We start from the raw sequence: 23,933 nt of genomic DNA, 5'->3' as shown, positions 1-23,933 counted from the left end.
TCAAAAAACAGATACAATGTCACATGCAAACATAAGACAAAACAATAACGAATGAATTAACATGGATGATGTAATTGTTTATAAAAAGGAAAAGCTAGGGTCGGACAAACAAGTTTTAACAACATTCGAGATTTGGCCCTTCCCACATTGTCTCAATTATAGTAAAAATATGTGCGTAAATTGTGTTGTATTTGAAATACAAAAAATGGTACATATTACCTATCAATATGATATCATATGAGAAATAGAATTTAATTATAAGAAAAGTTCAAAAAGAAAAGGGAAAGCATGAAAAGCACCATGTAGAAGTTTCCCGCAGTTCCTGTCCTCAGCATCGATAATTTTTCTGAACAACAATTTAAAAACTTGTTTAAAAATTCGAGTTGTAAGTCATTTTCAAATCTTCTGGAAGATTTGATACAATTTTGAACATGAAGGAATAGCCTATTATTTTCTTCATCACTATGGTGATTGATACCGAAAAGCAATTTATGGGCACTAAGAGGGTAATGGTCTGCGTCTTTAGAATAAAAGAAAAACGCATTCACAATTTGAATTGTCACGTAAGTGATTGGCGTAAAAAGCTTTTTAATTTTGGTTTTGAAAGACATTAAAGTGTACGAGTAGTTCGAGTTTCAAGATCTAAACTGTTTCATAATTTAATAGAATTACTGATTTTGAATAAATTTCTAGACGTCGGATATTAAATTATATATACTAGTATTACGAACTATTTCTGGAAAAATATCACTCTCATTAAAGGGAATCTTGGTTATGTTTAAAAACTAGAATTAAGTTATTGAGAATTAAGCAAGTGAAATCCAACCAATCTCATGAAAAAAGGTTCGCGATAGACGAAGCGCTTTTCTTTTTAATTTGTTGTTATTATTATTTTTTTTCTATGTAACCACTCACATTGATCCAAGAATTTTAGAGGCAGAATTAGCTTATTTGAAATATGTTGATGCCATGTACCATCATCACTTAATGTAACACCTAGATGCTTACAAGTACAAATGTTGCTGCAATGCAGCAATTGAGAAGCTCCGCGCAAAAAAATGCGCTCATTACAGATACCTTACCAAATTATTCCTACGCACAGGTCATGTTATATTCAGATTAAGTACTATTGTAAATTTTTTCCGAATGTTTTGTAAACCATTTTTTGCATAATTATACTTATCTTATGCACTGTCCATAATAAAAAGAGGGAAAAGATATTTAATATAAGAAAAATGCTTTCACTGATGCCTACCTGGTAAGGAAAAGTAATTCCATTGAATACAAACAAGACTTACAAGACTTGTAAATGTTATGTGACATGCTGTATTATGTTCTGTTTGGTGTCACTACTGTAGTCAGTAACATAAGATGATAAAAATATCAAAGTCTGTTTTTTTTATTATTATATTGTATCAAAAATACAAATAGTAACAAAAAGGGACTAATATTATAATATACTAATATAACATGCACTTTTTTCTTGTCAAATTAGAAAAAAAAATGGTTTCTTTCAATACTGAAAGTAGAACACACTCTGAATGAAAAAAATGGGAATGAATTATCAAAAAGAGCAAATTCAGGAATTTTTTGTTTGTTATACACGCTTTACATGGTGACACAGTATTTATTGATATAATAGAAGACTGTTACCTGAATTTCTAGGCAGGTATGAGGAAATTCACTAACATCATGTTTGTGCGAGTCAAAGATATAGAAGCTATTTGACGATTGGTGATATATTATAAAAAAAATCTTTTGTTAATTGATTTATTTAGAGATCAATATACTTTATTGTTGAATTGCTTTTAAAAACCATTCATAAAAAACATTACATTTCATGTTCAAAAGCAGATCAAATCAATGATGCTATCTATCTATTATCCTATGCTTAAATGAAGGGTCCATCCGCTCGTAAGGCCACAAAATACAGGTTTTCGCTGTGGCATACCCTTCGCAGGATGAGCTATTTTTTTTACGGACGCGGACAGTCACGACAGGTCGCGTCAGGACAAATATGCCTCGAACGAAAGTAAATACTTTTATCGATTTTTCGAAAGAAAATACTAAAAAGCTCACCAAAATAGTGTTGGAGAACCCATAAGTTATGATGCACCAATGGGACGATCAGATTAATCTGGTCTTTCGGTTGCTAAAGAGATGTTATTCAAAAACCTAACTGGTATTCAATCTTTTTCCTTTTTTTAAACCTAATTCTTTGATGTTACAACTGGTTTTGGTATTTGAATGAAACTATATCATTTGTACAAATAATTATCCTCTGTTCGCTATACTATAAGAATAAAACCACCGTAGGGAACGTGTTACAGTATCGCGTTTTTCGTTACAGATAATAGAATTTCAAGATGGAGGATTATTTGTTGGGAGGACAGGTAGGTGATTTTTTATTCCGGTCCATACTGCAAAAGTAGTTTAGTTTCTAAAAAAAGCTGTTTTTGTGCTTTGCTTGTAAAGAACAGAATCCGGTATCTAGTCATATATTTTCTTTAGGACCCTGCACCGCAGATGTATCGCTATATTGTCTCATAAATATGCAGATTTGACAGTTTGAAAATTTGTATCGAGAGACCAACACATTTTTCTGCAATTTCGACATTATTTATGCATGCCTAGAAAAAGTAAATCTGCAAAACGTTTAGTCCTTTATTTTAGGAAACGTTTATAAAAGGTAAATGACCAGTTGAACCTATTTTCCTGTTCGTTAAATGTGTTTTGAAAAAATAAACAATGTTACAGTATAGAGCGTGTAATTTGTGCAGGGTTACAGCATAGACCTAGCGATTTGTATCCTATTTTGTTACAGTTTTTATACCCAGATTTCGGTTACAGTTATAGACTTCGATATTTTCTATATATACTTGGTAAAATGTTTGAATGTTACATAGACTTTTAAATCTCTGTGAGCTTATTGGCCCGATGGCTATTCGTCCGTCTGTCGTACATATGTGTGTGCAATCTCATCCGCTCAGTAACTACTTGACTAAATGTGATGAAATTTACATGACTTTCTACCAATTAAGTTGTTCAAATGGTTTCGGTTGCAATCGGGGATACGAAAACCCAAAACATAGATTTTGAAAAAAGGCAATGTTTAAAGACCCTTCTCATCTCGAACCAAAAGCATTCAAATCAAATCATGATCTTGGCGTCATTTCAAATGCTTCTTTGTTGAAGTTACGATTATTTTGTCATTATTAAATTAAAAGTCGTTTTTCTTTATTTCAGACATCCTGTATAGCAGTTTTCAATTTTCTGAAAAAGAAAATTAAAGAGTATAAATTAAGGTCAGACAATTACAATATTTTCTCTAGTGAGCCTGGTGGAGGTACATAATAGTGGCAGAGTCGGGATAAAGCCTTCGACTTCAAATCATCTTTCATTTACTGCTGTATTTGAAATCCAATCATGACTTTGGATTCTTTGTATGTGAGGAATCTATCAAGCTAATTTACGGAAGATCGGTGGTTCTAGTCAGGTGCCCGCTCGTGTCTTTAATGTTTCACAAAGGGTATCTGGGGTCTTTCTTTACACTAAAGCAGAAATGTTTTCACATGACTTCAGTGTCGTTGAAACTTAAAATCCAAGAAAGCCAAACGTAACAAAATAGAGTTAAACAGAATCCCTAAAGAAATTCCAACACAACAAAATTGAAAATATTCATAAACCCTTTTAAATACTTACAAAATACATTATGGTAGATGGAAATTCCAACTTAAAATAAAATTAAAGGTTGTAGTATTGCTCACTTAAATACTGTTTAATCATTCTTAGGGTATTGCCTGCCTGTTAATTGTGTCTTTTGACAGCTTATCTATGGTATGCAGGCTTCATGACCTCCGATCCCCTCTCAAAATTTCATTTTGTTTAGTTTCACTCATTGTATTCTCGTTTAGGGCACACGCAATTTTTAACCTGGGGGTAATATGCCGCTTTTCACAGAATGTTAATAACGTGTCACATTGAAGGTTCCATGATAACCGCCATATGAACACATCCACAGATGTTAAAAAATCTGAAGTGAACCAGTTCATGTTTAATGTGAATTCTGCTGAAGCCGGTGCTAGGAGGCGTGACGGTAGCTTGCAGTTACCACTACCGTCCATGAACAGGTTTAATCAAACTGAGCCTGCAACATTTTCATGTTTTCCGTGTTGGACTTCTGTTAAGGATTATGTTTTCTCTATTTTATTACCAATAGGCATTATTATAATGTGTAATGATATCAAGCAATAATCTTTCTTCTCTCAATACAATTCGATAAAAAGTTACTGTTTGTTGTCGTGAAAACAGTCCTTATTTAGGACATTACTTATTCTGCAAAAAGTCTCAATCTGAAACTTAAAGTAAGAAAAATAGCAAACTATAACTTTTCTGCTGAAGAAAAAAAGTAATACAGCCTTTCAAGAATGTATTAAATAGAAAGGTATGAGTTATTTCATAAAAATAATGGATACTCGAACTTTGTTTGAAATTTGGCAAGTATCTAAACTGTAACAGAAATCTTGGTATAAACTGTAACAAAATTGGATGAAAGTCGCTAGGTCTATGCTGTAACACTCAAAATTAACCTCGCTCTATACTGTAACATTGTTTATTTTTTCAAACGCATTTTACCAACAGAAAAATAAGTTCAACTGGTCATTTACTTTTATAAACGTTTCTAAACATAAAGGACTAACGTTTTGTAGATTTACTTTATCTAGGCATGCTTAAATAATGTCGGAATGGGAGAAAAATGCGTTGGTCTCTCGATTCAAATTTTTAAACCGTCAAATCTGCACATTTATGAGACAATATAAAGATAAATCTGCGGTGCAGGGTCTAAAGAAATATATGACTAGATACCGGATTCTGTTCCTTACAAGCAAAGCACAAAAACAGCTTTTAGAAACTAAACTACTAGTATAGTATGGACCGGAATAAAAATCACCTACCTCTCTTCCCATAAATAATCCTCCATCTTGAAAATTCTATACTGTAACCGAAAAACGCGATACTGTAACACGTTCCCTACGGTGAAAACGTACACTCGGAATAATAATCATTGACATGCACCGGACACGGATCACGGGTCTCGTACCATTGGATTAGCGGGCTAATGAGTTTACTTTGAAGGCTGTATCACTGCCACCAATGAAATGTTACTTTATATACTAAAGTTTAATTATTTCAAAACAACCAATATATCAACATGTTATTATCAAACATTTAATATCATAAATATAAATTAAGAATAATTATCAAAAGCAAAATTATTAAAGTTTTATTCATGAAATCTTCTTTATATTGACAAATTCAATCATTAATAGTATACTTGATATGCTGTGTGTAAATAAATTCAAAATGTAACATATTATAATTTCATGTACTACTAAAAAAGGGAAATAACAAATGTATAACCTAAGTGTCAAAATCAGAACATTTAGAGCTATTTATAGCTTTCGAATTCATGTACAGCAGAACTGCTTACCTGTTCTGATTCATTAATATGACATGTTGCGAATCACCGAAGGGGAAACCAATATAGAAATCGAAAGGAGTTCTTGAATGCGGGTTTACTTTTAGCTGTAAATCGAAGGGATTAAATGATCAAATCCGAGCCCATGGACAAAAAAAAATAGTAAACACAAATAGCTCCGCGCCTGTGGGCGCGGAGCAATGAGAATGAAAGAAATTAAGATGATTATTTGGAAAGTAAATATCCGGGGTGTCGCGATTTTTTTTTTTTTTTTTTTGAAAGTGAAGAAACCATAACTTCATTTTTAGCAGCGTTAAATTGTATTAACCACTGATTTGCCCAGGTAGATATGATTTCAAGATCAGTGTTTATATAGTACTTTCATGCTAATGAGCTGTCGTCTGCAAATAACCATGTAACACTTGTTAGTGCGTCAGCCATATCATTCATATAAATCAAAAATATATATATACAAAATTGACATTCAAGCAGCTTTAACTGTTATATTTGTATGTAAACAGTTTGTCTTACAAACAGCAACAACTTTATTTAAAACAATTACTCTCTTCAAATCAAAACAATTACATTGCTATCATGAAACGGTTTTTTCCTAGCATTTAGAAATATTTTAATATTTGAAACAATATTTTCTTACGGGACAAGCACGAGCGTTTAATTAACTAGAATTATGTTTTGTCTAGATATTCATTTTTTTTTTCGTCCGTGTCCGAGTGGTTCAGATCGTTGACTTCACACCACATGCCCCTCACTGCTGTTGGTTCGAATCGTGCGAGCGACTTTACATTCTTTCATGTGAGGAAGCTAACATCCTGAACGTCGATGGCTCTACTCAGGTGCCCGTTCGTGCTGAAATGAGCAGCGTCATGACAAAACCAACATAACGTGTTTGCGACCAGCATGGATCCAGACCAGCCTGCGCATCCGCGCAGTCTGATCAGGATCCATGCTGTTCGCTATCAGTTTCTCTACTTGTTATACGGTTTGTAAGCGAACAGCATGGATCCTGATCAAAATGCGCGGATGCGCAGGCTGGTCTGGATCCATGCTGGTCGCAAACGCACTATGTTGGTTTTGTCAAGACGCGGCTCAGATAATGCACTTCAGTCTTTCTCCACCAGTATCGATTTAGCTGAAAAGTTGTCATATGACCTTTACTGTGTTGGTGTAATTTAAACCCCAACAAAAAACATATCGTTTGCTAAAATGAAAACATTGTCTTTATTTATTGGTTCATAATTAAAAAAAACATGTTATTGAATATTAATTTGGCTGCGGTAACCAAAGATAAAGTGATTAAAAGAAAACATAAGTACCGTTAATGTACATCGCGTTATTTTAACATGGCAATATTTGGTGATATAATTTTTAAAATCTATTCATCACTTTGCAGCTTACCTTTTTGTTTGTTTTGCTTTTTTACCCAATAAAATCAAATCACGATATGTATCTAGATCATTAGGGTTTGGTGATAATGCCAGGCTTTGTAACAGGCTCGAATTTTAATAAATAGTGGAAACAACGGATATCTACTTTTATCTTTTACTTAGACTAATTTTAATCCCGTTTTTGACTGACATTGATCTATTAGCAATATAAAACTGTTATGAATTTTGCAGAGACCCACTGCCTCATGGGCCTCACCAAGAAAGTGAAGATTTCAAATCTAGCGCTCAAAATTACATGAATGTCCACTTGTCATTTTATGGATAAAGACAAGACTCACTTTTTTATCATAAAGTTACTTTTAAAGTTACGGGAATTACTTTTAATAATCAATCAAATAGAGAAAAACAGAATCCCTAAAGAAGGCCCGCCGATGCAAAATTGGAAATGTTGCAGGCTCAAAAATATATTTTAACAAAACTGCTAATAAAATAAAGTTCTATTCAATATTTAATACACAGTAAAAGGGTAAAAAGTTGACATGCATTTCCACACAGATTCAAAATTAACTGTCATGTTTTGGGTTCAAATGGTTAACAAAACTATACCTAGCTACTGGTTTAAATATGTAAAAAAAGTATTTGTGCGGATATGCTTATGAAAACTAGAACTTTTCATCGAAATATGACATATTTTGCTATGAAATATATATAAAAACACTTGCTCACAATAGAAATTACCCATAAAAGCATTATTTGTAATATCTTCACATTCCCGGTACAAAGTATCTCCCGGTATAAAGTACCTTTCCCGTTACGGTATTTATCCAAGTCTCCGATTTGCATACAGTACGGTAGAGCAAACAAACAAATTCAAAACACGCGCCTGTGACTTGACCCACAATCCTTAGCTAGCCAAACAAAGATGGCGTCTAAGTTGCAAATCGGCGATCTTGTGTGGTATGTTTACTTTATTTCCCCTTGAAGTTAAAACATGTTTGCCACATTTAATGTGAAAAAAATTAAGTTAATCATTTGTTTTCCTTTAATTTCAGGGCTAAGATGAAGAGCTTTCCTGCATGGCCGGGAAAGGTAAGAATTTGTGTTCATTTTGAATGGGACGTTCAAGGGAGTTAACCCTGTCTAACCATGGAATCTTTGAATTTTCAACACAATGCCATTATGATCTTTAACTAACAATTACATGAGCATTTGTATATGTAGCACCATAATTAAGGTTCTATTTAAGATAGAACTCAACGGCATCAGCATAGAAATTTCAGTAGCATAAAATTTGTGGTTGCAAACCAAAATTATCTTAAACTGTTTAAGCCTTGTTAATCAGTTTATGATGGAAAACAAAAAAAGTTGTGTAATGTAAACATTAATAAAGAAATCTTTAATAAGCGGAGGCTATTCCATTTCATGCATTCATTTATGAACATAATTGATACTTTTTTGTACTATTTTTAACGATTCACGATTGTTTAGAGCAGTTAACCTGCTTGGAGTGATCGTAAACGATTTTAAAGCAGTATCATGTAGAAGTAGCATATCAGTTTAAATGTTTAAGTAACACTAACTTGACAAGGCTGATGAAAATGCCCGATCAGGCTTACGACATAAAACTCTTTATATCTAGAAAACAATAAAGATATTTCTTTTAAACTTTGTTTATTTTGCAAAATTTATGTGTTACATAAACATGAAAAAGGGGAAATATTTATTTTTTTATTGTTTTTCGAGATATATGAGTTTTTATATTGTAAGCCCCATCGGGCGTTTTCACCAGCCTGTTGACTAAGAATAGTTCTACATCCAGTGATTTTTCTCACTTAATTGGGAAGAGGCCTTAGCCTCTTAATTTTGGGAAAAAACATCGCTAAAACTGCAGATTTGGGAAGTAAAAAAGCTGGTTTAAGTTCAGATTTTTGGGAAAACTGCATGATTTTAAAGAAAATTTCAATTGGGAAGAGGCCTTTTTTCGGAGTCTGATATATAAGTAGGAAAATCACTGACATCAAAGATTTAATATTCATGCCATCTATTAAAACTTAATAAATAATATTTGTGAGACTTAAAGGAATTTGAAAATTATAATTTGTACTGCTGCTTATTATAATGTTTGAATGTTTTCTTATTATAATTAACAGCTTATCAGCCTTATGCTGTAAATAGTTTTATATATATTTCTGACAAATAATTTCCACACATACCTAGCTAATGCATTGTCCTAACAAGTTTTTGCAATTGCTGTCTCTACATTATGTATATTTTTCTTAATTCTTTTAGATTATAGAGGCGAAGCCAGAGATAAAAAAGCCTAAAAAAGATAAGCTTCACCATTGCATTTACTTCTTTGGTTCTGAAAACTAGTAAGTGTGATATATCTATGTTAAATTACTTTAAGATATCTGTAATTACCAAACATTAAAAAGTGGCTACTGTAACAGTAAATAGCCATATGGCAGACTGGCAGTATTGCTCAAACAACTGGTTATACTGTATCTGTTCATTTTTTTTATCTATTATAGTCACCCAAGTTTACTATCATTTGGAAAGCTGACGTTTGTGCATGTTTTTTTTCAGTAGATTTTGTTTTTCAAAGTTTAATAGTCTTAAGATTTCCTAATTGATTGGAAGGTGAGTGTGTATTGTTGCAAAAACAAGTAAAATAATTAATTTGTTTATTTGAAATTTATATAACACATTGAAAATATAGAAAATAAGTTCATGTGATGAATATCAATGATGTTTTGTAGTGCTTGGTTGCCGCATGAACAAGTGCATGCCTACATCGGGAACAAAGAAAAGTTTTTGCTGCGATCACGTGTGCCAAAAGGCTTCAAGGAAGCTATTGATGCAATAGAGGACGCTATAAAGGAAATGCCAGAAGAGGTAAGGGATTGGTCTGGATGGTAAAATGCGCAAACTTTCAACAAATCAGTATTAAGATCTGTCTAAAGTCAACTGTAAAAACAGCTTTTACATTGTTTAAATTATTTGCAGTATAAGGTTATCTCAAGTGCAGAACTTCTCATTGTTTTTAACATATATATATATACTTATTGCATATCAAGTTTTCTGTTTTTTCACATAATTGAGTGAAAAGTTTAGCCCCACCTTATCTATTCAATTCTTGGTCAATTCTTCACATCAGTATCACAAATAAAACTATGTGTTCTTTTGTGTAAAACAGGTCTGGTCAACTAGTGACTATATATAATCTGATAGCCATTCAATCAATTTTCATAAAACTGTAAATACCGGAAATGTCCAGTGCAATCTGGTCAGAAAATGTTGATAACAAAATTAAAATTAAAAATGCTAACCGGCTTTGAAATCTTTACATAAGATTCCAAGTTTTTCAGGGTCTTTCTCTCATGCAGTCATTCCCTGAAATACAATTTCAATTTCTTCCCTATATATTTGCAAAAATTTTGTGTTATTTAAAGGAAGGGTGCTCTTTAAAGGAAGGGCCATTTTCACTTCTTGTTAGAAAAAAACTGGATCTACATCAGGGCGAAATGGAAGTTTGGCAGTCATTTACTGCCTGATTTTGGCTTGTGACTTCCAAAATCTAATACTTTTCCTTCTTTACCTATTTAATGTGACTTCTAATATCAGAGATTTTGCAGTGTCTGACTTTCAAATTTTGGAACTTAATGGAAGCCCTGATCTACATTTAGTTTTCAGCATACTGGGTAAAAACAACAATAGGCTGTGCAATACAGTGTAATAAACTACACATGTAATACACAATATGTGCACATGTAAGCAACAAAGTTTAACACTAAACTTCTTGTATATACTAGTTGCTGCTCACAATGTGTTTGATGAAAATGAATTTTCTGTAAAAGTGTTTCCATATTTACCTTTATATTCAAAGGCTGAATGACGTAAACTTTCTAAATAATTTGGTTTGTGATAATTTAGTTTGCAATAATGCCTTTTCTTGAATAAAAAAATAATATACAACACCATGTATATTCAGGTGATACAAGATTTTTGTCATGGATTTTTTTCTTGTTATGTGTATTGTTTAATTGAATGTTCAATTAAGTGTTATAGTAGTTTAATCTCTAAAATTGTGTACTGGATATGGTTAATCTTCAGTTGATTTACTAAGAATTTCTGTATAAGAATTTATTTCTTTGCACAAGTATGATTTTTTTTAACCAAAAAAGATGTGTAATTGTGATTTAGATGTGTTATCTTTCTAAAGATTTTATTCATATTTCTCACTAACCAGATAGAAAAATCCTTAAATGTTACTAAAAATAGCGGTGTTGGAAAATCTTATCTCACATGGGCTTATCTCACACTCAACGTGCAGCAGTTCTAAATAATACGCGATTCACTCCTATTTTAACAAAAATTAAACGTCAAAATGTATTAAAAATTTGTAAGCTAATCTATTAAATTGTCTACGGAATCAAAATAGATTGATATTAACTTTCACACTGCAATGAGTCCTACTCTACCTAGATCCGCCCTTTCCAATAACGATCTGTTACTAAAAATAACACACTTTAAACTATCGAAACGTTCTTCGTAAAATCGGATATTATGACACTTTGCCTGAAAAACGTTCATGTTTTTTGTTATGATAACGATGCCTTTTGATGACGAATCTCATTTTGATATATTTTAATTGAATATTCGGCCAAAATAACCGAAAAAGTAGAAAAACCTTTGCAAACGGTAAACGCTTTTTTGTCAACCATTGAAGTATGGACTGAATTCCTTATAAACACTTATATTTTGGCACTTTCCGTTTTTAATATCGATGTGTTTCATCATGATAACCTTGCTTTTTCATGAGGGGTCTCATATGAATTTATTTTCATTAAATTTTTCACACATAAACTTGGTCAGAACAATATTTTGCGGACACGTACATAATGCTTTTTAATCATAGAAAGTCAGGCGCCTAAGCCCCGCCCCCTTTTCAAAACTAGGTACGTTGTAATGGGCGTAGCAAGTAGATTCACTGATATTTGTGTGTTCAGGTGAGTGAGAAAAATAATCAACCATTGGGTTAGATAGAGGATAGGGAAATCCCAACCCTCGGGCAATCGGTTCCATCGGGAACTCGCCAAGGCTCGTTCCCGATGGAACCGATCACCCTCGGGTTGGGATTTCCCTATCCTCTATCTAACCCAATGATAGATTCTATTAATCTTCAATCAGTCAAATACTTTTAGATCATAAATAAATCTGTTAACCTAAGATTAAACAATATTATTATTTTTTGCAGGTGGCAGTTTTTTTCATCTCGTATTCTGTCATGATTAGTCCTACATTTTTCAGTCATTCAATTTTAGAGGAATTTTGTACACAAAAAAGCTGAGCATCAATAAATTGCGGTGGCGAGTTCAAATGATTAATGTGCCTGGCTTTAAATCAGTTGCTCCTCTTGCCTCTCAGCATTTGATTCGAATTCTGTCAGGGCCTGAAATTCATTTGTGAGGAAGTTGTTCGGATGACTTACTGAAGATTAATGGTTCTACCTGAAAAAATGCATAGAGGGCACCTGAGATCTTCCTAGAAATGCTGGACAGTCGCCATATGGCATTAAAATTGTTAATATTACTTTATATTTGATATAAAAAAAAGCAACAAATTAAATATCTTGATGTCTTAAACTAGTGATAAATTCTTAATTTTTTTAGAAAATACCAACTTTGTATATGTGACTTTTGTATTTGTTCAGCCAATGGGGAAGAATATGCAATCTATTTTTAGATGTTTAGAAAATGTTTGTTACAGTTAAAAAGTTTATTATTTATTATTAAGACTAACAAAGGCATGTCATTAACAAAATGTATGCATTGTTCACCATCAGAAAAAAAATGACAGTCTTAAGAAATCATGCCATCCATCCAATTTTAGGACCGCCTTAAAGCTGAAGACCTTCCCTCCATTGATGAAGAGCTGGCCCAGATTTTCTCAGACTCCGCCTCTGCAGATGAACAATCCATAAAGGTACAGTCACTGTTTTTGCTTGCATAATCATAACATTTTGTTTATACTTTAGGCAATGAAAGAATACCAAGAGCGAATGGCTAAACCCGACCCAGAGCCTGTTGAAGTAGGTAACATTTGTTGATCAAGTGACTTTATATCGTATATCTATCTTGTACTATATTGTGCATCACTTTAAAAAAACAGCGTTCTCTCTTAGTCTGACCCAATCGATCCAGTATTTTATAATGTTGCCAATTGTTGTGCTATATATTTAATAAAGCGCTCTCATGTACAAAATTTTGTACTCATACTGTTCTTCTGGCATTTTACCAATATGAACAGTATAGTATAAATTTTATAGTGTTTAAACCTGCTTATATTAATTAAACTTTAAAATATTAGCATACTTATTGGGTATTGGATATAGAGAACACTGTTTCTAGTATAACCTCATTGCTTCAGGAAAAAATATTTCAGCTTGGTGGATGCTAATTTGCAAGCATTTTTATGCCTCCTTTTATGGGTAGGCATATTGTTTTTGCAGCGTCCGTTTTTCCATCCCTCTGTCCTTTTATGGATGGATTTTGAATAACTTAGTAGGACCTGGAGACTAATAATATTTGCCACATCCAAGATTAAAGATTTGTAGCTCAAATGTTAAGGTCATTTTTTGACTTCAAAGAATTTTTTTCACAAAAATTCACTGATGTTTTGTCAACAATTCTGTCTTTCCTGGATAGTTTAAATATTACCATACATAAATATGTTTATTATAATGACATTGTGTCACACAAAAGAATAAAGTCACTAGCTCAAAGGTCAAGGTCACACATAGATCCAATATGTTGTTATGAATTATTCATAAAAATGCATTTATATTTTGTCTCATCAAGTATTCTATCACTCCTGGATGGATTTTTGAATAGCTTGGCATAAATGTATAAGACATGATGGTGACTTGTCAGGCAAAATAATCAGGTCACTGACATAAAAGTCAAGGTCGTACTTGTTTGTCCATTATCATTATATGATTTTATATAAAACTGCACTGAAGTTTGTGTCTGCCTTTGTTGTAAGTTAAAGGGTATGGTTCCTCTACTTGGCCTTGCTTGAGACGCATGTGTCTGTTTTAGGTCTTATCTATTATTATGAATATATCTTTGTTATGGTAAGAATATGGCCAAATCATTCTTGTTATCGTTCTTAAAACCATCCGCTTTGCCTCCTCATTTTATGACATTGTTTTTCTCAATGCAAAAAACACAACCAACATTGCATGACAGACTTGCACATTATTCAGCTTCATTCGTAAGAAATCTTAAGCAAGGACTACTTCTTTTAGCATGAAAAAATAGTTCTTAGCAATTTAAAGGCATCATCATTCTGTTGTTTTCTGCACATTCTTTGTTACTTTAAACAGCTACTGTATATAAGAAAACAATTTTGCGTGACCTTTTGGCAATGAAATCAGAGGTGGCCCTTGTTAATGAGCTATTAAATCCAGATCTTATTGTTGGCAATTTTGTTAATGCTACTAACACCATTGCATTTGGGGGGGGGGGGGGCAAAAAGTTCAAATAAAATTTTTTAGAGTCACTTATAAAACCTGTTGGTCGTAATGAACAAAAGAATACTAGTAGTTTCTGCAGAATGCCTTTGTTATCATATTTTGCTCAATCTTGTCTAACAGATCAAGAGATGGGCTTTTGAATGAAAATAATTTTTTAAACAAAAACGACAACATTTATGTTGACTGGCCTGAGGGATTTGTGAAAGAAACATACATTTTCTTGGTTTTTCATGCCTTTGTCTGTAGTAATTATGTAAGGGGAAAGGGCCATCCGTATCATTCATGGTGAACAAATTATGCATTTTTTTCTTCTTTTCATATCCACAAATTTAAAACCTGAAAACCTGTAAATATATGTTTTGAATAGGAAAGTCTTTATAGCCTTGTAACAATATAAGTGGTATTTGGAGAGATTTGTGCAGTTGTGACCTAAACATAAGGACAGCTTTGTAATTATGAAAATGCAAGTTAACTCATAACAACTTTATGCTGAATGATTATGTAACGAGAAGGTCTTAAACATGATTTATATTGTTATAAGTGCGGAAGTTGTTTTATGATAATAGCTTTGTGATAATTCAAGCAGAAGATTTAAAGTAGCAAAAGCTTTTTGGTCCTTGATACCAAATTTCTAAATAACAAAAGTTTGATCAAAGTATGAATGAGTTCTTAAATTACATAAGCTGTATTTTTGTCAAAAGTGAAAAAAATGTTCAAAAATAGTTTGTTGTTTATGAACGTTGGTAGTAAAAATCCTTGAATACCTTTAAAATACATATTTTACTTATATCAACATGTTACACTGTATTGAAAATTTAAAACCCAACTTTGTATTTTTCTATTAAATAAGAAAAAACTTGTATATATGCACTGTAAAATTTGTTATGAACAGTATGAGGAAATGAAAGTAAACACTTTTTTAGACCCATGAAAGCTTTAATCATGACATATATGATTACCTGTATGCCGAGGGCACAATGGCACATATTTTATGTAACTTCAGTGGGTTATGCCAGTATTGTTTTAAATATGTGGTTGATTTTGAGGTATAATGTTTTACTATCAAGCACTAAGAATAGTGGAGCGTTGCTGTCCTACGATTAATGCTACTAACACCATTGCAATTTTGGGGGTATGTTTTAAAAAGTCTGTACCGCTAAACTCTTAGTCCTACTACCAGTGTAAGTAAGATTCAATTTGAAATTTATCAAGGTATTTTCTGACAGTCGATGTTTCTTTCTATGGTTTACAGCTAATGGTTTGGCACATGTAATGTATATATGTCAAAAACAAATTGTATCACTGTATACATCTGCAGGGAAAAAAACAGACTGAACAATCAACTAAACTGTGTTTTACTGAAGCTTCATTCCCACTGTAATAACTGAAACTAACAGGTAAAGGAACACTTAAATTAGGATAGCTTTTAGGTTGACTGGGAGCTGTTATACTCACTTTGGCTTCAGTGTTGGAGTCACTTTTCGGTTAAACTTTTTTATGCAAGATGGTATCTTCAAAACCACTGAAAGAAATGAGTTGAAATTTTAAACACTTACTTGAGAGCTTAATATAAGATAACTGTCCAAGGCCTATAACTCCAACATATATTTGTTTACAGAATTATGGCTCTTTTTCAAACTTAGAAAATTATACCCTATCCAGGCTCTAGTTTAACCATCAAGCACTGAAAATTGTCAAGCACGCTGTCCTACTGATAGCTCGTGTTTTAAATGTAAGATTGACTAAAATATATCCATAGGTCTGACTTGATTGTCTGGGATGACAAGTATAGATGTCAGTTTTATGTATAATTACCTCCCTTGATCAGTTATGTGCCGTAACATGTTATGGGCTGCTTGTCAGACTGTGACCTTACAATTTTTGTAAACCGTTCAATGGTGTACTGTTGCAATGTAAGGCAACCATTAAACATAAAGGTTTTATGAGAATACTTATTGTTTTCTTTTTAGTCCCCTACCGGTTTACCGGAGGGGACTTTAGGTTTACCCTCCGTCCGTCTGTCCGTCCGTCTGTCTGTCCGTCCGTCAGTCCGTCCGTCCACAAAACTGGATCCCGCGATAACTTGAAAAGTACTGAAAATATTTTTATGAAACTTGGTATATGGATTGATGGCAGTATGGAGATTATGCACGTCTTTTTCTTTTCTTCCTATGTTGAAAATTCTGGTTGCTATGGCAACAAATAGGCTAAAATATGGCAAATTTTACACATAAAGTGGATCCAGTGATAACGCAAAAAGTACTTGAAATATTTTTATGAAACTTGACATATGGGTAGATGGCAGTCTTGGAATTATGCACGTCTTTTTCTTTTCTTCCTATGTTGAAAATTCTGGTTGCTATGGCAACAAATAGGCTGAAAATATGGCAAATTTTACACATAAACTGGATCCAGTGATAAAGCAAAAAGTACTGAAAATATTTTTATGAAACTTGACATATGGGTAGATGGCAGTCTTGGAATTATGCACGTCTTTTTCTTTTCTTCCTATGTTGAAAATTCTGGTTGCTATGACAACAAATAGGCTGAAAATATGGCAAATTTTACACATGAACTGGATCCAGTGATAAAGCAAAAAGTACTGGAAATATTTTTATGAAACTTGACATATGGGTAGATGGCAATCTTGAGATTATGTACGTCTTTTTCTTTTCTTCCTATGTTGAAAATTCTGGTTGCTATGGCAACACATAGACTGAAAATATGGCAAATTTTACACATAAACTGAATCCAGTGATAACTCAAAAAGTACTGGAAATATTTTTATGAAACTTGACATATGGGTAGATAGCAGTGTTGAGATTATGCATGTCTTATCTGTTCTTCCTATTTTGAAAAAATATCAGTTGCCTTGGCAACAAATAGGCTTAAAACATGGCAAATATAACAATATTTGTGATTAGTCAAAAAGAGCTGAAAATTTTTATGAAATTGCATCTTTAATTCAAGAGTTATCTCCTCTTTAAGAATTCTGCTTTTAAAATGTTATATTTTGGTAACAGGGATGTTTCAAATATTAACTTTAGAGTGTCCTTCAGTCCGTCTGTCTGTCTGTTCATAAAAACTGTTTCCTGTGATCACTTTTAAAGAACTTTTCCAACAAGTTTACTTAAAATAGAGAAAAATTGAAACATAAGTGAATGGCCAATGGCCCTTCAGAATGTTGATGGGGTTCTAACCGGTAGGGGACTTATGGATTGCTTGCAATACTATGATAATTGCTTGTTAAATATAGACATAAGCTGACACTTTTACTGAAAATTATACAAAACAGATTATGATGTTTTTATGTTTGTTGTACATCTCTTTTTCTATTTTGTCAATTTCCCCTGTAAGTTACAAAAATATTCAGATTAATGTAACTTGTAAACTTGAATTATTCAGTTTGCTTTAAGTATTGATGCTTTTCATGTTGTAAAACTTTCTCTATATTAACTTTGGAAAAAATTAGTTTCGATGTTGTTGTTAAATGAATATTGTAATTGTACACATATGCACATAACAATATTTGCACATGCATATAAACATTCTGCATCATAGTTTTGATTCAGTAAGTTTTGACTATAGTGTTCCATCAGTGTAATATTTCAATGTACGTGTGTTTTGAGATGGTATGATAATTGATGATGAAATTAATAAAATGCGATGGTTTGTTGGGAGTCAGGTTTGGAGAAACTTAAATTTCTTGATGCAATCATTAAATATAAAAAGATATTGAATAAATTAAGTACACAAATAAAGTATTCTATTTTATCACATACCCAAAATAAAGACTGTTTAAAATGGAAAAGTGACATTTTTCATTGATGCATCTATTTTGTTACACTAACATTTAGCGTGCCTTTATGCTTTGTTTTGTATAACACAATTGATGTCACATCAAGATAAGTGATTAGTGATTGGTCATGCAATACCATTTTTACAGAGTCGTAAAAGCAGCACGGTTATGTGTGAACAAGTTTTCAATCTATAAGTAAAATTTTTGATTGTGACCGATACTTTGAAAAAGAAGACAAACACAAGTTTTATAGCATATTTGCTTCATTATAGTTCATTAATTTCATTTTCTGAAACTTTTTTTTTAACAATTTGCAGTTATAATAGAAAAAGCCTGTTTGGGAATATCCGAGTTCATGTCAGGAATAAATGTTACTGAAATTAACAGACAATAATGGTTGGAATTCACTTCTTTGTGTTAGTTATTTGAACTAATTTTGGGGTTAAAATGTAGGTAATTTGCTTTGGCTAATCTAATTACCTGTTCTCTTCTTTGCATTTACTAAATTGGCTGTTCACCCAAATGCATAAGGTTTGTGAAGATAGAACTAAGGCCACAGAAAATAAATTTTTTAGACTCTCATCCTCGCCCGCCCGTATCAAAATCTATCGCTCCAAAATAATTTATTTTCATAAAAAAAAATTGTTCATTTCGCAGACGTCTGTTGAAGAAAATTCGTCCGAAAATCGTGGTCGAATATTCACGGGACGAACGCATAAAAATCAGACTGAGGTTTACAGCGTCTAGTGATCAAGATTTTAAATACGTCCGTTTTCAATCAGTAAAATTGTCAAAATGTTCGTCATATGTGAAATATATGTTGCAGTAAACAAGAAAACTGTTTGTGATTGGTTTGGGTTTAGTTTTGATTAAAATCTGGGTGGAAATGATGCGACGTTCATCAATATAGATTTAAAAACTTTTGTTTATTCATACATTTCTTTTTTTTTCAGGTCTTAAAAGTGATGGATAAAATAAATTATAAATTCCACCCACCCGCCCCAATTATTTCTTGAAACCTGGATGAGAGTCTAAAGATTAATTTCTATGGCCTAATGTATGTACATCAAACACTAATATGTTATGTGGTGTCTTTAATGCAATCCTTTCCGTGAAGAAACACTAGTTCTGTTCCAAAATCTCAGTAAGTAAGAAAGAAAGCAGTTAAAGGTATCAAAGCAAATTTTATAATATCTGCAAAAAAAACATAACTGTTTCTTAAAGAATAGTTTATCAAACATGTACTGTATGTAAAAATGCTTAGGGTAACGAGTCCTAGCCACCTATGGATATACTTCTACTTGCATGTTATCTTTTATCAGGTTTGGGCAGAGAAAAGGAACAAATGTTTATTTGAGAAGTTAACATTTGTATTTTTTCCTATTCCTTTATTTCGCCATTTCTTAAAGAAGCTCTTTATCAGAAAATAAAATGAAACATTAATCATTTGTGAAGTATTGGTTAATATTTGAACAGTTTATTTTTGAAGCATTTTAAATGTCACACTCTCATAGTCATAGTCTTTGTTTTATTATTCCAAAGTACTTGTTTTTGTGTGATTGACTTTACTTAGTTTAAATTTCGAGATGTCCAGAGTAAGCTTGGGGTTTTTAAAATATTTTAAGAATTTCAAATTTCATGTTTCTAGACTTTATTTTTTATCTGATTGGGAGCTCATTTAAACACCAAAGTTTTCATATAGACATACAGGCAAAATTAAGTGTTCAATAGAATTTTAGTAAACTTGGCATGTTGTTAGAATATGATAGGACAAAAAGATCAAAAACCAACACAATTTTAAATATCAATACATGTTTCGCTTATTAGCTCACCTGAGCACGAAGTGCTCAAAGGTGAGCTTTTGTCATCACTCTGCGTCCGTCGTGCGTCCTTCAAAAAATGGCGTCAAACTTTTCAAACAACATCTCCTCCTAAACTACATGGCCAATTGCAACCAAACTTTACAGAAATGATCCTTAGGTGGACCCCTTTCAAAGTTGTTCAAAAATTTAAATTCCATTAAAAACTCTGGTTGCCATGGCAACCAATAAGAAAAACTTAAAAAATCTTCTTCTAAAAAACCATAAGAGCTAGAGCTTAGATATTTGGCATGAAACATCTTCTAATGAGTGCCTACCAAGTTTGTTCAAATCAAAGCCCTAGGGTCAAAATTGGCCCCGCCCCAGGGGGTCATTGATTTTCCCTATATGCATATAGTAAAAACTTAAAAAATCTTCTTTTAAAGAACTCAAAGAGCTAGAGCTAAGATATTTAGCATGAAACATGTTCTAATGGGTGTCTACCAAGTTTGTTCAAATAAAAGCCCTGGGGTCAAAATTGGCTCCGCCCCGGGGTCATTGATTTTCCTTATATGTGTATAGCAAAAACTTAAAAAATCTTCTTTAAAAAAACCCAAATAGCTGGAGTTTAGCTATTAAGCATGAAACATCTTCTAGTGAGTGTCTACAAAGTTTGTTCAAATCAAAGCCCTAGGGTCAAAATTGGCCCCGCCCCGGGGGTCATTGATTTTCCTTATATGACTGTGTATAGCAAAAACTTAAAAATCTTCTTTGAAAAAACCCAGATAGCTAGTGTTTAGATATAAAGCATGAAACATCTTCTAGTGAGTGTCTACCAAGTTTGTTCAAATAAAAGCCCTAGGGTCAAAATTGGCCCCGCCCCAGGGTGTCTTTGATTTTCCCTATATGCATATAGTTAAAACTTAAAAAATCTTCTTTTAAAGAACCTTAAAGAGCTAGAGCTAAGATATTTAGCATGAAACATCTTCTAATGAGTGTCTACAAAGTTTGTTCAAATAAAAGCCCTAGGGTCAAAATTGGCCCCGCCCCCGGGGGTCATTGATTTTCCCTATGTGCATATAGTAAAAACTTAAAAAATCTTCTTTTAAAGAACTCAAAGAGCTAGAGCTAAGATATTTAGCATGAAACATGTTCTCATGGGTGTCTACCAAGTTTGTTCAAATAAAAAAGCCCTGGGGTCAAAATTGGCCCCGCCCCGGGGGTCATTCATTACCTTGACTTTTTTTTTTTTTAGATATATACATATTATATATATATACACATATATATTTAATATTTATATATATATATATATATATATATATATATATATATATATATATATATATATATATAAATGTATATTATATATATATATATATACATATATATATATATATATATATATATATATATATATATATATATATATATATATATATATATATATATACACACATGCATACATATACAACCAAGTTTGTTCAAATAAAAGCCCTGGGGTTAAAACTGGCCCCGCTCCAGGGGCCTATATACAGGTGAGCGACTTTTGGCCATCATGGCCCTCTTGTTAGCTTTATCAGGTGATACATTACAACAAAAATGTAAGAATATGATAACAGAAACATTTTAAGCTTGAAAAAAATTGGGGTCACCATCCTTGTTGTTTTTGTTTTTTTTGAGTTATGAAAACATATGAAGACTCCTGAAAACATCCTTATTACTTAATGAGATAATAACAGTAATATTGTTGTTGTTTTTCTGCTTATAGTTAAACAACAGTATAGACAGCCCACCATCAGATAAAACAGATAAACCAAAGAAGAAAAAACGACCTAGAGAAAGTACAGGCAATGGAGACGAGGTAAGAAAATTGTATTATTTGATCAACATTGCCCACAAGAGAGGCTGGTTGTTGTGCTTGAAATGATGTGCTGACATGGTTAGTTCAGACTTTGAAAAGTTCCTAAAATTTTGTGTAGGGCCTTAAATGGCCCTTGGCTTTAAAAAGTCATTCATTTAAGAGTGGAATGTAATTGAGTGCCCTTGAGGCATTTCACAACTGATGCATTTCTTATAAAAATTTGATAAGATAAAATTTATTTTAGCTAAATAGCTATGATATGATAGCTAAAATTTGGTCATTTCCCAAATTAAAAAAAGTGTCTTTTAGGTCACCTGAGCGCCACCAGGTGAACTTTTGTGATGGCATTGTGTCTTTTGTCTGTCATTGTCCACAATTTCTTGAAAACATCTCTTCCTAAACTTAGTGATGGATTTTGAGACCTAGCTTCACAGGAATGATCATGTACAAGAGTTATATAAATTGTTTCAAACTCATTAGTCACAGGAGATAAAAATAGACTTTAAAAATGAAATCTTCAAAAATCTGCTTCTCAGAAACCCTGATGCTCAGATCTTTAATGAGGTCCTCTACAAAAATTATATAAAGTGTTCTCTTTGGGTGCCCTATTAACATAGACTTATATTGGAAAATATATATTAGTCTTTTGTGAAACAACAATGTCCTATAAAAGTTATATAAAGAATGCCTTTGGGCGACTTAATTATGCCCCCATTTCGAAGAAAAGGGGGTATATTGCTTTGCACTTGTCGGTCCGTCGGTCCGTAGACCAAATGGTTTCCGAGTGATAACTAAAGAACACTTTGGCCTAGGAACTTCAAACTTGGTATGGTGATTGGTCATGACCAGTAGATGACCCCTATTGATTTTGGGGTCAAGGGGTCAAAGGTCAAGGTCACATTGACCTTGTAAGCAAAAACGCTTTCCGATCAATAACTAAAGAACCTTAAGGCCTAGGAACTTCAAACTTGGTATGGTGATTGGTCATGACCAGTAGATGACCCTTATTGATTTTGGGGTCAAGGGGTCAAAGGTCAAGGTCACATTGACCTTGTAAGCAAAAACGATTTCCGATCAATAACTCAAGAACCTTAAGGCCTAGGAACTTCAAACTTGGTATGGTGATTGGTCATGACCAGTAGATGACCCCTATTGATTTTGGGGTCAAGGGTCAAAGGTCAAGGTCACATTGACCTTGTAAGCAAAAAATGGTTTCCGATCAATAACTAAAGCACCTTAAGGCCAGGAACTTCAAACTTGGTATGGTGATTGGTCTTGATGATCAGTAGATGATCCCTATTGATTTTGGGTCAAGGGGTCAAAGGTCAAGGTCACATTGACCTTGTAAGCAAAAACGGTTTCCGATCAATAACTAAAGAACTTTAAGGCCTAGGAACTTCAAACTTGGTATGGTGATTGGTCATGATCAGTAGATGACCCCTATTGATTTTGGGGTCAAGGGGTCAAAGGTCAAGGTCACAATTGACCTCTTGTGTAAAAACGGTTTCTGATCAATAACAAAAGAACCCTTAGGCCTAGGAACTTCAAACTTGGTATGGTGATTGGTCATGACCAGCAGATGACCCCTATTGATATTTGGGTTAAGGGGTCAAAGGTCAAGGTCACATTGACCTTGTAGGTAAAAATGCTTTCAAATCAATAACTTAAGAACGCTTCGGCCTAGGAACTTCAAACTTGGCATGGTGATTGGTCATGACCAGCAGATGACCCCTGTTGATTTTGGGGTCAAAGGTCAAGTTCACATTGACCTTGTATGTTAAACAGTTTTCTGATCAATAACTAAAGAACTTTTAGGCCTAGGAAACTTCAAACTTGGTATGGTGATTGGTCATGACCAGCAGATGACCTATTGATTTTGGGGTCAAGGGGTCAAAGGTCAAGGTCACATTGAACTTGAAGGTAAAAACGGTTTCTGATCAATTAACTAAAAACGCTTAGGCCTAAGAACATCAAACTTTGTATGATGATTGGTCGTGACCAGCAGATGACCCCTATTGAGTTTTGGGTCAAGGGGTCAAAGGTTAAGGT

The 23,933-nt window shown here is 33.0% G+C and overlaps 1 protein-coding gene across 1 annotated transcript; it reads left to right on the top strand.

Annotated features, from left to right (window-relative positions):
• Window positions 1-7,767: 7,767 nt before the first annotated feature.
• Window positions 7,768-21,884, top strand: LOC132740262 (cytokine-like nuclear factor N-PAC; the record flags this gene model as incomplete). The annotated part of the gene is made up of 6 exons (XM_060728125.1): window positions 7,768-7,842; window positions 7,938-7,974; window positions 9,175-9,257; window positions 9,645-9,780; window positions 12,923-12,976; window positions 21,792-21,884. Coding segments are annotated over exons 1-6 (438 nt in total), but the record flags the coding sequence as incomplete, so codon positions are not given.
• Window positions 21,885-23,933: the final 2,049 nt, after the last annotated feature.

Source organism: Ruditapes philippinarum, unplaced genomic scaffold (assembly GCF_026571515.1).
Source record: "Ruditapes philippinarum isolate M1 unplaced genomic scaffold, ASM2657151v2 ctg13391_1_1_1_1, whole genome shotgun sequence".
Classification (NCBI taxonomy): Eukaryota; Metazoa; Mollusca; class Bivalvia; order Venerida; family Veneridae; genus Ruditapes; species Ruditapes philippinarum.
The sequence above is the reverse complement of the archived record's forward strand: the minus strand, read 5'-3'. Positions and strand labels throughout refer to the sequence as shown.